Source organism: Oreochromis aureus, linkage group 5, assembly GCF_013358895.1.
Source record: "Oreochromis aureus strain Israel breed Guangdong linkage group 5, ZZ_aureus, whole genome shotgun sequence".
Taxonomy (NCBI): domain Eukaryota; kingdom Metazoa; phylum Chordata; class Actinopteri; order Cichliformes; family Cichlidae; genus Oreochromis; species Oreochromis aureus.
The window spans coordinates 21,648,775-21,664,752 of NC_052946.1; the positions used below are offsets into that span (position 1 = coordinate 21,648,775).

General features: G+C 42.3%; 1 protein-coding gene across 1 annotated transcript in view; it reads left to right on the plus strand.

Moving 5' to 3' along the window:
- Positions 1 to 15,978, plus strand: part of LOC116322244 (inter-alpha-trypsin inhibitor heavy chain H3-like) — a 37,795-nt gene that overhangs the window by 3,270 nt on the left and 18,547 nt on the right. The window contains exons 2-7 of the mRNA XM_031742276.2: positions 5,294 to 5,454; positions 5,584 to 5,688; positions 6,046 to 6,208; positions 6,305 to 6,415; positions 7,397 to 7,525; positions 7,650 to 7,766. Coding sequence (XP_031598136.2) covers positions 5,294 to 5,454; positions 5,584 to 5,688; positions 6,046 to 6,208; positions 6,305 to 6,415; positions 7,397 to 7,525; positions 7,650 to 7,766 — 786 coding nt within the window. The remainder of the gene's footprint in view (positions 1 to 5,293; positions 5,455 to 5,583; positions 5,689 to 6,045; positions 6,209 to 6,304; positions 6,416 to 7,396; positions 7,526 to 7,649; positions 7,767 to 15,978) is intronic.

A 15,978-nucleotide genomic window follows, 5' to 3' on the forward strand; every position in this document is an offset into this window, starting at 1 on the left:
AGTTGCTGACAAATTAAACTCGTAAATAATTTATTATATTATATTCCATTATATCCTCTTTCACATTAGAGCCACAACAGGACCCACTAGAACATGGGAACAAGTAAAAGTGAAATATAAGAATATTCTACAGAATGGTAATATTTATCACTTAGATTGCTTTTAGTCTCTTGAAAGGAGACCCTGAAATAATCTGTTTGTTTGTTTATAACAGCAACCAAGAAAAGGGCAGAGCAAATAAAGACAGGTGGTGGTCCTGCACCCCTCGTGTGTGTGTGTGTGTGTGTGTGTGTGTGTGTGTGTGTGTGTGTGTGTGTGTATATATATATATATATATATATATATATATATATATATATATATATATATATATATATATATATAAACACCCAGCACGCCCCTGCGGGCGGTTTATCCTTCAAGCTCGGGTCCTCTACCAGAGGCCTGGGAGCTTGAGGGTCCCCTGCGCAGTATCTTAGCTGTTCCCAGGACTGCGCTCTTCTGGACAGAGATCTCCGATGTTGTTCCCGGGATCTGCTGGAGCCACTCGCCTAGCTTGGGAGTCACCGCACCTAGTGCTCCGATTACCACGGGGACCACCGTCACCTTCACCCTCCACATCCTCTCGAGCTCTTCTCTGAGCCCTTGGTATTTCTCCAGCTTCTCGTGTTCCTTCTTCCTGATATTGCTGTCATTGAACCGCTACATCGATCACTACAGCCGTCTTCTTCTGTTTGTCTACCACCACTATGTCCGGTTGGTTAGCCACCACCATTTTGTCCGTCTGCATCTGGAAGTCCCACAGGATCTTAGCTCGGTCATTCTCCACCACCCTTGGGGGCATCTCCCATTTTGCCCTCGGGACTTCCAGGTTATACTCGGCACAGATGTTCCTGTACACTATGCCCGGCCACTTGGTTATGGCGCTCCATGTATGCCTTGCCTGCTAGCATCTTGCACCCTGCTGTTATGTGCTGGATTGTCTCTGGGGCATCTTTACACAGCCTGCACCTGGGGTCTTGCCTGGTGTGATAGACCCCAGCCTCTATGGATCTTGTACTCAGAGCTTGTTCTTGTGCTGCCATGATTAGTGCCTCTGTGCTGTCTTTCAGTCCAGCTTTGTCCAGCCACTGGTAGGATTTCTGGATATCAGCCACCTCCTCTATCTGCCGGTGGTACATACCGTGCAGGGGCCTGTCCTTCCATGATGGTTCCTCGCCTTCCTCCTCTTTCTTGGGTTTCTGCTGCCTGAGGTATTCACTGAGCACGCTGTCAGTTGGGGCCATCTTCGTGATGTATTCGTGGATGTTTCTTTGTCTCATCCTGGACTGTGGTGCTGACACTCACCAGTCCCGGCCCCCCTTCCTTCCGCTTAGCATACAGCCTCAGGGTGCTGGACTTGGGGTGAAACCCTCCGTGCATGGTAAGGAGCTTTCTTGTCTTTATGTCAGTGGCTTCTATCTCCTCCTTTGGCCAGCCTATTACCCCAGCAGGGTACCTGATCACGGGCAGGGCGTGGGTGTTGATGGCCCGGATCTTGTTCTTACCGTTCAGCTGACTCCTCAGGACTTGCCTGACCCTCTGCAGGTACTTGGTGGTTGCAGCTTTCCTAGCGCCCTCTTCATGGTTCCCATTCGCTTGCGGGATCCCCAGGTACTTGTAACTGTCCTCTATGTCTGCAATGTTGCCTTCTGGTAGTTCAATCCCCTCAGTTCTGACTACCTTCCCTCTTTTGTTACCATCCGACTACACTTCTCCAGTCCGAACGACATTCCAATGTCATTGCTGTATAGCCTGGTAGTGTGTATCAGTGAATCGATGTCTCGTTCACTCTTGGCATACAGCTTGATGTCATCCATGTACAGGAGGTGGCTGACAACCGCCTCCGTTTCGTAGTCGGTATCCGTAGCCAGTCTTGTTAATGATCTCACTGAGGGGGTTCAGGCCTATGCAGAACAGCAGTGGGGACAGAGCATCTCCTTGGTAGATCCCGCACTTGATGGTGACTTGTGCTATGGGCTTGGAGTTGGCCTCCCCATTGAGTTCCCCATTGAGTTCCTGATGAAGGCTCTTAGGGTCCTGTTGATCTTGTACAATTCTAGGCATTCCAGTATCCAGCTGTGGGGCATTGAGTCATAGGCCTTCTTGTAATCAATCCAGGCAGTGCACAGGTTGGTCAGTCTGGTCTTGCAGTCTCGGCTGACTGTTCTGTCTACCAGTAGCTGGTGTTTTGCGCCTCTGGTATTCTTGCCAATCCCTTTCTGTGCCCCGCTCATGTATTGACCCATGTGCCTGTTCATCTTAGCCGATATGATGCCTGACAGGAGCTTCCATGTAGTACTGAGGCAGGTTATTGGTCGGTAGTTGGATGGGACCGGTCCTTCTTGGGGTCCTTGGGGATCAGGACCGTCCGACCTTCGGTTAGCCATTCCGGGTGTCTCTCGTTAACTAGCAGCTGGTTCATTTGTGCTGCCAGACGCTCGTGGAGTATATATATATATATATATATATATATATATATATATATATATATATATATATATATATATATATATATATATATCCCTCAGGGGATTGAACTACCAGAAGGCAACATTGCAGACATAGAGGACAGTTACAAGTACCTGGGGATCCCGCAAGCGAATAGGAACCATGAAGAGGGCGCTAGGAAAGCTGCAACCACCAAGTACCTGCAGAGGGTCAGGCAAGTCCTGAGGAGTCAGCTGAACGGTAAGAACAAGATCCGGGCCATCAACACCCACGCCCTGCCCGTGATCAGGTACCCTGCTGGGGTAATAGGCTGGCCAAAGGAGGAGATAGAAGCCACTGACACAAAGACAAGAAAGCTCCTTACCATGCATGGAGGGTTTCACCCCAAGTCCAGCACCCTGAGGCTGTATGCTAAGCGGAAGGAAGGGGCCGGGACTGGTGAGTGTCAGCACCACAGTCCAGGATGAGACAAGAAACATCCACGAATACATCACGAAGATGGCCCCAACTGACAGCGTGCTCAGTGAATACCTCAGGCAGCAGAAACCCAAGAAAGAGGAGGAAGGCGAGGAACCATCATGGAAGGACAGGCCCCTGCACGGTATGTACCACCGGCAGATAGAGGAGGTGGCTGATATCCAGAAATCCTACCAGTGGCTGGACAAAGCTGGACTGAAAGACAGCACAGAGGCACTAATCATGGCAGCACAAGAACAAGCTCTGAGTACAAGATCCATAGAGGCTGGGGTCTATCACACCAGGCAAGACCCCAGGTGCAGGCTGTGTAAAGATGCCCCAGAGACAATCCAGCACATAACAGCAGGGTGCAGATGCTAGCAGGCAAGGCATACATGGAGCGCCATAACCAAGTGGCCGGCATAGTGTACAGGAACATCTGTGCCGAGTATAACCTGGAAGTCCCGAGGTCAAAATGGGAGATGCCCCAAGGGTGGTGGAGAATGACCGAGCTAAGATCCTGTGGGACTTCCAGATGCAGACGGACAAAATGGTGGTGGCTAACCAACCGGACATAGTGGTGGTAGACAAACAGAAGAAGACGGCTGTAGTGATCGATGTAGCGGTTCGAATGACAGCAATATCAGGAAGAAGGAACACGAGAAGCTGGAGAAATACCAAGGGCTCAGAGAAGAGCTCGAGAGGATGTGGAGGGTGAAGGTGACGGTGGTCCCCGTGGTAATCGGAGCACTAGGTGCGGTGACTCCCAAGCTAGGCGAGTGGCTCCAGCAGATCCCGGGAACAACATCGGAGATCTCTGTCCAGAAGAGCGCAGTCCTGGGAACAGCTAAGATACTGCAAGAGGACCCTCAAGCTCCCAGGCCTCTGGTAGAGGACCCGAGCTTGAAGGATAAACCACCCGCAGGGGCGTGCTGGGTGTTTTTTTTTTTTTTTTTTTATATATATATATATATATATATATATATATATATATATATACATATATGGAGGAGGAAGGACAGGAAGGATCCTGTCTATCCCATCTATCCCGCAATATACGCTGAATTCTGAAAACTCTCCTTATCAATCTTGCACCTTCTGCAATGGGTTGCTCGCGTACAAACAGACAGGACATGGTTGCGACAGACTTCCCAAATCCACCTTCGCTTTTATAGCCGTGGTCTCTCATCTTGATTACACGAAGTAATTTACTGTTACTACTCTAAAATATGAATTACATCTGAAATAATCAAATACATGTAATAGAATGATTAATAGTACATTTCCCTTTTTTTAGGAAATGACCTGTATGTATCTGTATGCAATCAATAAAAGAATCAAATGCTGCATTATCTTTAGTTACATTGATAATATTTATTTATGGAGAAACGGTGGAGAAATATCGCTGTTGCTTTCGTGTAAATGCAGCGGACATACCTGAGTGGCCGCGATCTAATCCTGTTTACATAAAGTAAACCTGCTCCCAAGCAAGTTTACGCTTACGGATCTGTTGCTATGACAGCAAGTCCCGGATGAGCTTCGGAGAACCGAACGATCCAAGATCACGCGAAATCGTCAACAATCAAATCCGGCTAACTTACTTAGCGAGGTACGAAGAACCGACCCCTGGGCCGTGCAGAGATGTTTAAAGGGGCGGGTGCCCAAAGTTAAAAAGGGGCACATAGAACCAAGGCGAATAACAACAACCCACATTCATCAAGAATCTAATATGGAATCTGTGGTGTGAATGAGACACGGCAGGTCCAGGGATCAAAGTTTTGAGCCATTTTATTACACACAGCTGCAGCTCTCAAGCTGCCAGCCGCAAATACACCACACCACAACAACCCACCAACCTCCAAGTTCCCGTGTTTTAACAGGCGGGCGTGATTGCGGATGCCGTGCAGGTGTGTCCGCATGGCACCGCAGACCACGCCCACCACAGAATCGTATCATACTACATCATTATCATCAGGTGAGGGCAATGCAAAGCAAACGGAGAATATGTTTAACTTGATGTTAGCCCTGTGACAGACTGGCGACCTGTCAAGGGTGTACCCTGTCTCTCGCCCTAAGACAGCTAGGATAGGCTCCAGCGCCCCCCGCAACCCTGATAAGGATAAGCGGAAGCGAATGGATGGATGGATAGTTCATCGTTAATGTTGAGGGGCAAAGGCAGGACTCTACACACATATACAAGTTTTAAAAAAAAAAAATCCTCAAGAAAAGGGGACTTGGGGCATCAGGGGTCCTCAAGCCCCCTCCCCCCCGCACGTGCTTGAATTACATATTGAAACATTGGTCAGTCAATGAGATTGTTTAAGCCTGTCGTTTTTTGTTCTTTTAGGATGACTGGGACGTCTACAGCTTTCACATCAACTCCACAGTGACCAGTCGTTATGCCACCACTGTCATCACAAGCCGTGTGGCCAATCGTATGGACGAGTCAAAGGAAATTGAATTCCATGTTCGGATTCCCAAGAATGCCTTCATCAGTAAATTTCGAATGTGTGTGAAGTTAAAATAATCTGTAACCATCCAGAGACATTTGAAAATAAAGAATTTTACACTGAAGAACAAATGACAGGATACTCAGTAGTGTGTATTTACACAAGGGGTTTTCTTGGTCCTTTTCAGGTTTATCGATGCCCAAGTTTATGATGGTGTTGTGAGAGCTAAGGAGCAAGCTCAGCAGCAGTACACTGAAGCTGTGTCACGTGGTGAAAGTGCTGGACTTGTCAGGTATTTGAGTTCAATCATTTATAGCTTGACATAAAAACAATTCTCAGTCACAAAAAACCTCTTTATTACAGTCATGACCAGAGGAATCATTGTGCAGAACAGCCAGCCAAGCCACATGAATGACCTCACTCACTGTAACCTATGTAATCCATGACCCCCCAAGACCCTATGTATGTGAGTGAGGTGTTGTATGACAGAGTGGGGAAGAGGGAGGGCTGGGAGAGGTAAGACTGGGAGGTAGAGGACTACCCCCAGAAGGTTTTGGGTGGTTGTTGTTCTGTTTTTTGGTTGTTCTTATTTTAGCAATAACCTGCTGTGAAATTCTATTTCAAGACATGATTATTGTTTCTGCTATAGTTCTGTAGGAAGGACTCTGGAGGAATTTAAGACCTCAGTAACTGTGGCTGCTCACAAAAAGGTCACTTTTGAACTCACATATGAGGAATTAATGAAACGCACACATGGCAAGTACGAGCTGCAAATTCATGCTCGACCCATGCAGCCCGTCAGTGACTTCAAGGTGATTGTCTTATTGCTATCTGGTCAGTGATTGTTTAGGAGAACAATGCTGAGGTAAGCCATGACGAGATCCTCTATTTACTGTACTTAATACCAGGTGGATGTGCACATTCATGAGGAAGCTGGCATCAGTTTCATCGATGTGAAAGGAGGCCTGAGCACCAAAGCCCTCGCTAATGCCATCACTAAAACACACATAGATAAAGAGGTACAGTATATTGGAATTCTCAGTTTTGTAAAACATTAAGTGAAACTGAGTCTTGGCACAAAAGACAATAAAGTAGATACTATCAGCATAGGATGGTTGGTTGTGGGATGCCTTTGAAAATCAGGAAGAGGAAGCGAGTGATGGCAGAGGCGAGGATTAAATGGTGGAAGCTAAACAGAAATATACAAATACACAAGTTATCCATGCCATGTGTACATAGAAGTTGCATTTCTTATCACCTCAGTCCACATTCAAAAAGCTTAGGCCTAAAAGAATAAGTGTTTCACAATCCTGTTGATTTTTCTTTTTTCTTTTCATCTGTGGATTCAGCAACAAACCATATTAGCTGACAATGGTTTTCTCAAGTGTTCCTGAGCTCATGCAGTGATTGCTACTACTTACATCTATTTTAGATGTGGTGCTAACTGAATGAACAATGATAAAATATTGATTCAAACATTTGGTCCTTGAGTAAAAACATATCTCTCTATATTCTGAATCTTTTAATATATCATATTATAACTGTCTAGTTTCCTAGACAGTCTTTGAGAAAGTGGTGAGACTCCATCTTTGAAATTCACAGGCCTTCTTTTTATGCCCAGTCATGTCACTGACCTATTGTGAATAATTTTTAGTATAATTAGTCTTGACTGAGGCATTTCAAACACTTGATTTCAGCGCTCTTGGTGTCCCTGACATGTTTAAGATAATAAAATAAAGAAACAAAAACTGAATTTTAAGCTGCTGACTTTGTATTCTTTAATATGGAGTGCAAGTTGTTTGCAAGTTTTGTTTATATTACGATCTTACACATTGTGCAGAATATTTTGAAATTCGCTTGTACATTCTTGCCTTTCAGATTAATGCAATCAAAGGATTAGAAGCAAAGGATACAATTTTTTGATCAAGTAAACAGAAATTAAAATCACTGACCTCTCTGTCTCTCATGAGTCTAAAGAATTAATTACATTCTGTTTCCAGGCGTGGGTGTATTTCTATCCAACAGTTGACCAACAGAAGATGTGTGACAGCTGTAGTGATCAGGGTATGAATGGAGATCTAGTTATTGTTTATGATGTCAACAGGGACAATGGACTCGGACACATCAAGGTAAAACCTGGTCAATTATCAATGTACACACAAAGAGAATAAAAAGTCTGTTGAATATATATTATATCTTTCTGCTCCTTTAATTATCTTTTGACCAAAGAACCTTCTTCTCACTGCTCCTTAGAAATCTGACGGGTACTTTGTTCATCACTTTGCTCCATCTGATCTTCCTCGAATACCAAAAAATGTCGTCTTTGTTATTGATCAGAGTGGATCAATGCGTGGCAGAAAAATACTCCAGGTAAATTATTTGATGGGTCTGTATTTGCCCCCCTCCCTAATTTTTGTATCTTTATCACACCAACATGCTTTAGATTTATGTGATTTTAATATTAGATAATGATAACCCAAGTAAATACAAAATACATCATCATTTAATACTTTTTAAATGATGATGATTTTATTTATTATGGGACAAACATTTTCCAAACCTACTGCCTGTTAGGGTACCTGGGTCGTTCAACTACTGCTTAGTTCATGTGTTTTCCAGTTTGTTTTGTTATCCTGGATTCCAGCAATTAAGCTCAGGTTTGAGTTTAGTTTTGCCTCCCAAGTCTGCATTTTGGGTCCTCCAGTCCTGCCTGCCGCACACAGCACACCGGCTCTATGTGAAAAAAATAATTGCACTCTAAAACTAATAATTGGCTTGCCAGCCTTGGCAGCAAGAAGTACGATCAAGTCTTTGAGATAACTGGCAATGAGTCTTTAACATTGCTGTGGACCATTTTTCTTTGCAGAATTCTTTCAGCCGCTCTCGAGTGTTTACAATGGTTAGTTTAAAGCCATGCCAAAGCATCTTAACAGGATTTAAGTACTGACTTGGATTGTTTACTTATTTTACTTATTTATTTATATTTTCAGTTATTCAGACGTGAACTTGCTGGTATGTTTTGGATCACTGCCGAGCTGCATAATATTAGTATGCTTGAGCTTCAAGACACAAAATGATAATCTGATATAGACTGATATATGTCAGTAACTTTTTTCTCAGTTGATCTTAAGTTTCATTAATTTACAGCACAATGTGTTATTTGTTGATATTTGTTAGCCTGCTTCACTTTGTCAGACAGGCTCTATTTCACTAGCTGGGCCCACGTCCTCATTTTAGGTTTGACAGCGTTTTAGTAGGTAAAGGTGAATGCTTGGACATGAACTGAGCTGCGGTTTGGGGAAGGCCTCGAAGGTGACTGGCGACAGCTCCCGGGCCTGGAAGATCCCCAAAGAAGGCATCCCCTAGAAGCAGTAATAACAGTGCGATACGAAGGTCGAAGACGTCAGCGGAATAATTTGATTTTCAATTCGACTTATTTATACAGCACCGAGCCACAGTGACAGACGCCTCGTCTAGAGGAAAACCCAACAATCGTATGACCCTCTATGAGCAAGCACTGGGAAGGACAGTGGGAAGGAAAAACTCCCTTTCAACAGGAAGAAACCTCCGGCAGAACCAGGCTCAAGGACGGGCAGCCATCTGCCGCGAACACTTGGGGAGAGAGAAGGAGAACAGGACAAAGACGAGCACAGGGAGAGCGAACGTCGCTCCGTGGTGTGAGGTGGATGAGCTCGGACAATTAGGAAGGAATGGCTGGAGAAGGGATCAAAGGAAATTGCAAACAACGCAAATCTTAATAGATGAATGAGGGGAACCCTCGATTGGGTAGCGACGTGGCTCGACTTTGAGCTGAAGCTCTGACAGAGAAGAATGCTGGATTTTGAGATTTGAGGTAGGGCTTGGCAGCTGGAAAGCTTCTGAGTTTGTCTTTGAGTAGAAGATGGAGAGGGGGTGCTTAGCTGGTGTAGAGATTAAAAGGATATTTTGCTGCTATTTCTGCTGCTATTTTTTATGATCATTATTACTATTCCATTAATTATGAATATTGATATTGCATTCAGATGTTTGAACATATTGGCAACCAATTAAGTTTTTATTACAGGTCCAAGAAGAACCACTTTAAACTGTTGAGTTGAATCTATAATTTTAAATGTTTTTCAATGCTCCTATAATCTTAAATGTTTCTGTGTAGACTGCAGGGACAGGAAATACACTCTGTGCCAAAATAAGACAGGAAGTTACATATTTTTGAAGTTGCATGCTTTGCAAAAGTGAAACCAAAAGCAGAGTCTGAGTGCAAGTACTGTGAGTAGGTTATGAAACTGTAGTATTTTATTATGCATTTATATCTTTGGATTAAGCTTTTAGTAGATGCTTTTGATTAAAACATTCATTCAGTAGATTACATATATAGTTCCAGTTAGGTTATTACATGTAAGGATGAGCCTCTGTTCTGGTGAAATGTCAGAGGTGCAACGGGTGAGATGAGAGAGCATTTAAGGATGAGACACATACACACACATAGTTTCAGTTGTGTACATGCTGGCCTTCTGTCTGGTGGAAAGGTTACAAGGTTTAGCCGATGAAGTGAAGGGTGAAATAAAGGACAGCACACACACCCACACACACATATTAGATAGACTCATTTATATAGGTAAGAGTTTAATCATGTTTTGCTATAACTGCAAAGTTGGGGTGCGTACGTGTTAGTCTGTTCCAGGAAGTACACCAGATGTCCCAGAGATAAGCGACAGCGAAGACAAGCTGGGGGAAGCACCTGGGTTCCAGCCGAAGACAACGTTTTTTAAACTGTGTTAAAAGTTAACAGAACATTTGTGGTTTTGAAGTGACGTATGCTGTATTAAGTCTGCCTGGTAACAGAAGAAGGGGCTGTACTATTTCCAACCCTATAAAATCTTTGTTCTGACTATTGTAAGTTAGTTCAACACTGATTGGGCTATTGGACTCCACATGTGTAATTCATTAAAATGTCGTCTAATTGCACCAGGCCGGGTCAGTGGTTATTTTGGATTCCTCCTCAATATTTGAACCTTAACATTTGGGGGCATCGTCCGGTGAGAGGGCAATTCTGGAGGTGTAGACGGAGAGATCCGGGGTCCGTGGTGATTAGACGGGCAGATACGAGTCAGTGGTCGAAAGTGAGAGACAAACCGGCTTATACAAAGGTAAGGCACATACCTGTTGAATTTTCCAAACTGTGCCAAATTGGATATGACAAATTAAAGTCTACTCACTGGAAATTGCTGGTGAATGTCTGTTTTGATTTTGATTTTGATTGTAATCTCATGACCATGCTGGCTGAAGTAATGATAAGTTATAAGTAAAAGTGAGTTAGAGTCTCACTAAAGGTACCGGGTTAAAGTCCCGAAGGAAAAGGAATAAGAGTTAAAGTGAGTTAGAGTCTCACGTAGAAAGTAGGGAATTTGGTCAGTCTGTGGGTTAGAGTCCCATTGGTCATTGGCTCTATTCTGTGATGGTCATTTTGTGGGTTAGAGTCCCCTATGTCCACAAGGATAGGTCGGCCTGAATCTCACTCCTGGTTGGGAGTGTAGAGAGTTGGTTCAAATTATTCTAAATTTTTCTAGAACGACAGCGGCGTCTGTTAAGAAGCGCATTTTTCTCCTTGGTAACGCTTGCGCCTGGGCAGGACGCTGACCCTTGACCTACCCTGAAGAGTAGGGATAGTACGGTTTGGCAGCCAGGAAGAACTTGGGAACCTTCAAAATTGCTAGGGGTTGGAGCCTCTATCTGCGCTTATTTGGCTACCTGTAAATTAAGTTAGGGCTAGAAATCTGGACAGAGCAGTTAGAGTCTGGTCTGGTGAATTGGTCACAAAAAGTCAGGGACTTTATCGGTTGGACCGTTATGGTAAATTCATGGAAATTATATAGGTTTTAAGAGGCCTAAAATCTGTGCAGTTGTAATTATAAGACGTCTGTGTAATATAAAATAAGAAATCTTTGTGTGAGAGAAGTCTCTGTGTCAGCAGTGCACAGCTGGATGTGCACTGATGGTGTGTGTGTGAGAATGTAAATGAGCAGCGGTGACGCGCAGAGAGGGTGGTTTCGGTTTAGAGTATTGAGCTTTATAACTATTGTTTGCCAATATTGCTAAATGCCTGTAACTAAGAGGCTGGTTTTGCGTATTACGAGAGTATAAATAGAGTTTGAATTCATTACTGTGGATGTATAGTCATTGACTGAGTTTTGACATATATATAGATTGAGTGTATTGTACAGTACCTAAGACCACTATATATTTTCCTGTAGTAACCTCTCTTGAGTAATAAATGGTGGTGTGTTTTATTTTTAGTTATGTGTGTGTGGTGTGAGCAGCTGTGAGAATGATTAGAGGTTTCAGTTTTTCTTTACTTGCTCTTTCTGATGATGAAAAGCATGGCTAAAATACTTGTATGAAAGCGTATTTTAACCGTGTGAATGCTGTCAGTATTTGATTTGAGTGACTCTGCGTGATTTGTCTGAGTGAGTGAAAAGGTGGAAGTTTGAGAGAAAAGGCAGTGTGTGTGAGACGATTCATGAGGTCTGAAAGAGGTTAGAACGTTTAAAAGTGTGTATGAAATAAAGGTGTGAAATATATTTCTTTTGTGATGTAAAGTAGGATGTTTTAAAGTTTGAAAGTGCTTTAATTCAAGAAACGCATGAGTGATGGTATGAGAGGTTGAGTTTCTTTTTCTCTCAGTTCAAAAACACATAAGTATATACACTTGGTACACCCACTCAAGAAATTATTGTGTGACTGATGCTACAAAATTGACCTAAAGAATGGTGATGTGTGTGAAGAAGTGTTAATTGTTCTGAAGTTTGAAAGAGCTCTATTTAAATGTGGGTGAGTGAAATGAAGGTGTATTGTTTTTAGATCAAGATTTAGTAGAATTACTGATTGTTTGTAGACTGTGAAATTCAAAGAGAGACGGAGTCTGCAGAAACAGGAAACCGTGTGTGTGTGTGTCTGGGACAGGAACTTTGCATGCCCATAAAAGGGAAGCTCACGGTGACAAGTGTGCACCCAGAGAAGAGAGAGAGAGTTAACTCTAGGCAGATGAAGCAAATCGAGGTTTTAAGATAAAAACATGAAAAGAATATTAATTCTATGCTTTAGTGTGCCAATACAGGTGGACTTCTCTCAACATTGGAACCTTGAGTACAGCGGCAGAACAATAGATTAACAGAATTGGGAGAAAATAAGCCAGTCTTTGGCTCGAAATTGTGCGGCTTGATCTCTCACTTTGTCCCTGAAACTGAGAAGAAACTCAAAGGACAGTCAATCTCCTGATGAAGACCGACAGAACATCGTGGACTTGAAGAATTAACTGAAGCCAAAAGGCAGTGCAAGCGAAAGCAGTAACACTGACGACGACTGATGAGTCCAGCAGTAGGAAAGAAAGCACGTGATGCAACATGCATGCTGGTGAAGAACAGTGTGATATGTCTGCTTGAAGGCACTGACTCTCATATTTGCCAAGCTTGGAGCAATCTTGGAAGTGAAGACTGAAAAGATGAATGGAGAAGAAAACAGAGCAAATGAAAATAAGACTGAAGGCACTGAATGTGATAATTTGACAGAATGGAACTTAACTTCGAAGAAGAATACTGAAAGATCAAAACAGAGAAGAAACAGACTGTGTTTGTTGGAGCTCTGAAGGCCGGACAGGACACTGTGAATGAAAAAGGACCAGTGAGAGATGAAGCTGGACGAGTTTGACTGCGAGAATACAGGATATGATTGGATTGAAAATTGAAGCCGGAACTCATGATTGTTTAGGGATGTCCACCACATCACAACAAAGAGGTAAACAATACAAAAGGTAAAAATAATCAAAGAAAATAACTGACAACTATATTAATGAATAGAAAACACACATACACAAGTTGTTACATGTGAAATTATTTTTGAAATGAATCAGAAGTGAGATAGTTTGAATCTAAAGCTCAGTGAAAAGATGCATAAATTAAATATGAATACATAAAAATGCAACGAAGAGCACAATATAGGATGCAATGAAGATGCAGCTTACACTTAATTAAGATGATCACATGGCATGCAGCGAAGAAAGCAGCTTACACTCAATTAACATGAAATGTAACGAGGAAGAACACGCTTACATTCATATTCATGACATACGCATGACATCATTGGTATTTGTGACAGGAAAGAGACAGAAGTGGGTCGTTTAAGCACTCGTGATAATAATGAAAATGTCTTAGTTTGTTATTTTCAGGAGCAAAGCAGACCTGGACCAATTCTCCAGATCCAGCAGTCGGAAGAAAATTATAGGTTAACATCAATGGATAAGTTAAGGCAAGTTTCTGGTTGAATTGTTCACAGCATGATGTGTCCATGAACCTGAAAAGCAAGCCCTAACACCTGGCTGAAGACCAGGAGGGCTGTTATGTAAGGTGGGAAATTAAAATTTGGGTTAGTAATTCGGGGAAGGAGAAAACTGACTGTTTAAGTGGAGAATTGTTAAGGAGTCTGAAATACTGCAAAGCAACATATGCAAAACCACACATATAAACAGAGAATGCATTAACCTTACAAAGACAAGCTCATGAAGATTAATGCATAGATATTGATTAAACCTGGCTAAGAACACAAGCATACACAATGAAGATCAGCTTGCTACTTGTATGAGTGATAGAATGGTGTGAATGTTTAATAAAATAGACTTAAAGCTTGAGGTTGAAGTTGACTCAAAGGGGTTATATGACAGGGGAGTGAGTTATGGAAATTAACAGAAGAAAAGTGATTAAAGTAGTTTTAAAAGAGTGAGTTAGGAGCGCTTTTGCACTGAGTGATCAAAGTAAGTATAGAAAGAAAATGAAAATAATTCAATAATGTGTTAAGGTTTAAACATGTATTTCTCTTGGCAAGTTGACTTGTTGAGATGAATCAGTATGCAAATTAGCTGGAGTGAGTGGTGACGAAGACACTTCCTGTGTGCGTGTGTGTCTGAGGCTTTCAGTTCAGGAAACGGAGCGGTGACTGGGGAGGATCATTTGATGAAATATAATGGTAAAGTAACAGGATAATTGATTACGGTGGTCAGGTCTGTTCAGAGGGGCAGATGTGAACAGGAAATTTATAATTTAGTGAGGATATGTTGTTGTAATGGGCTTATATCTGAGGCTGAGTCTGAGCCTGAGACATTGTTGTGTGTAAAACGGTGCAGCTTGTGATGAGGTCCAGGTTGCAGTGAACGGGTGAACTTTGAGATTGTTTCAGATTTTTGAGGCTGTTGTTTCTATTTCAAGAGAGGGAGTTTGATTAAACATGGATATGTCTGAGAGGGGCCCAAAATTTTTGTAGTAGTGCACTCAGAAAAAACCTGTCAGGTGATTTTTGTTTTGTACTTTGATGAGCTAATAATCAGCTCTCTTTTTTCAGTTTTGTTCTAAGCAGGCCTGGAAGAGAGTGAACTGACGGCGCTGACAAAATTGCCGAGTACGAAAATCAGGTGGGCTTTCCAGATCGTAATTGGCGGCGGAGGAGTCTACCGGTGGAGACCTGATTGGTTGCGAGTCTCTGTCTAAAAGGCGATTCAATCCAGTCAAAAGTATAGAGAACTATTTTCCTAAAAAGGAAAACGAAATAAAACAAATGATTGAGCTCATTTTGCTGATGTGGAGCATCTGATGATGTGCGCAGAAGGCTGCAGTATCAGCAAAAATATCATGTGTGAATGCATGTGAGTGAATGTGAGTGATTGGACCAAGGGGGGAAATAAATAAAAGGTTGACAAACAGGAGGAGTGGAAGACTTAATTCTGGGGATGCTGATGTTTCCTTTGAGTGAATTTCTGTTTTATTGATTTGGGTTAGACCATGTTATTACATTATAAAATGCTAAATGCTAAAAGGGAAACATTGTTTGATGCAACTCAAGTTACCATTAACTGAGGTAACACATGATTAATAACTGTTCTGTTAAGTTTATTTTTGTCATGACACACACTGGATCATAAAGGGGGAGTTGAGTATGAAATGTAAAGTACAGGTTTTGTTTCCAGGGAGTTCCAAGGATCCAGAGTTCGATGGAGCAAGGAGTCGAGAAGATCTGATATGATGATTAAATTGATCTTATTCCTTAAATACAGGTTTTTAGGGCCGGAGCAAAATACCTGAGAGGAGGATTGCTGAGCTGTTCGGAGAAATGATATGACTAACCTTTTTTCCCTTTTAATTTCCTAAGCTTGGGTGGAGCATTTTGAGTTTTTTGCCACATGAGATGTGTCAAAAAAGAGAGGGATTTAAGGTTTAATTTGTTTAAATTGAAATGGGTTTAGGATGATTTTATTGGGGTTTTTTGTGATACTTTAGATATGGTAAAACGGAGGCAGGAATTGTTATTTTCATGTTTAAGTTAAAGGATGAAAATGAACTGAATTCGGTTTAGAAGATAAATTGCTGGTGTTGATAAGAAGTTGTACACCAAACTTAAAGGGAAACTGTGGGAATAAAGGATATGCTTTGGGGAAAATAGCGAAGATTTTATGAGTAGAAAATGTGTGATTTCTTGTTGACTTTTAGGATAAGTTGTTATAATGCAGGCTTACACATACACATATTACATAGATTTATTT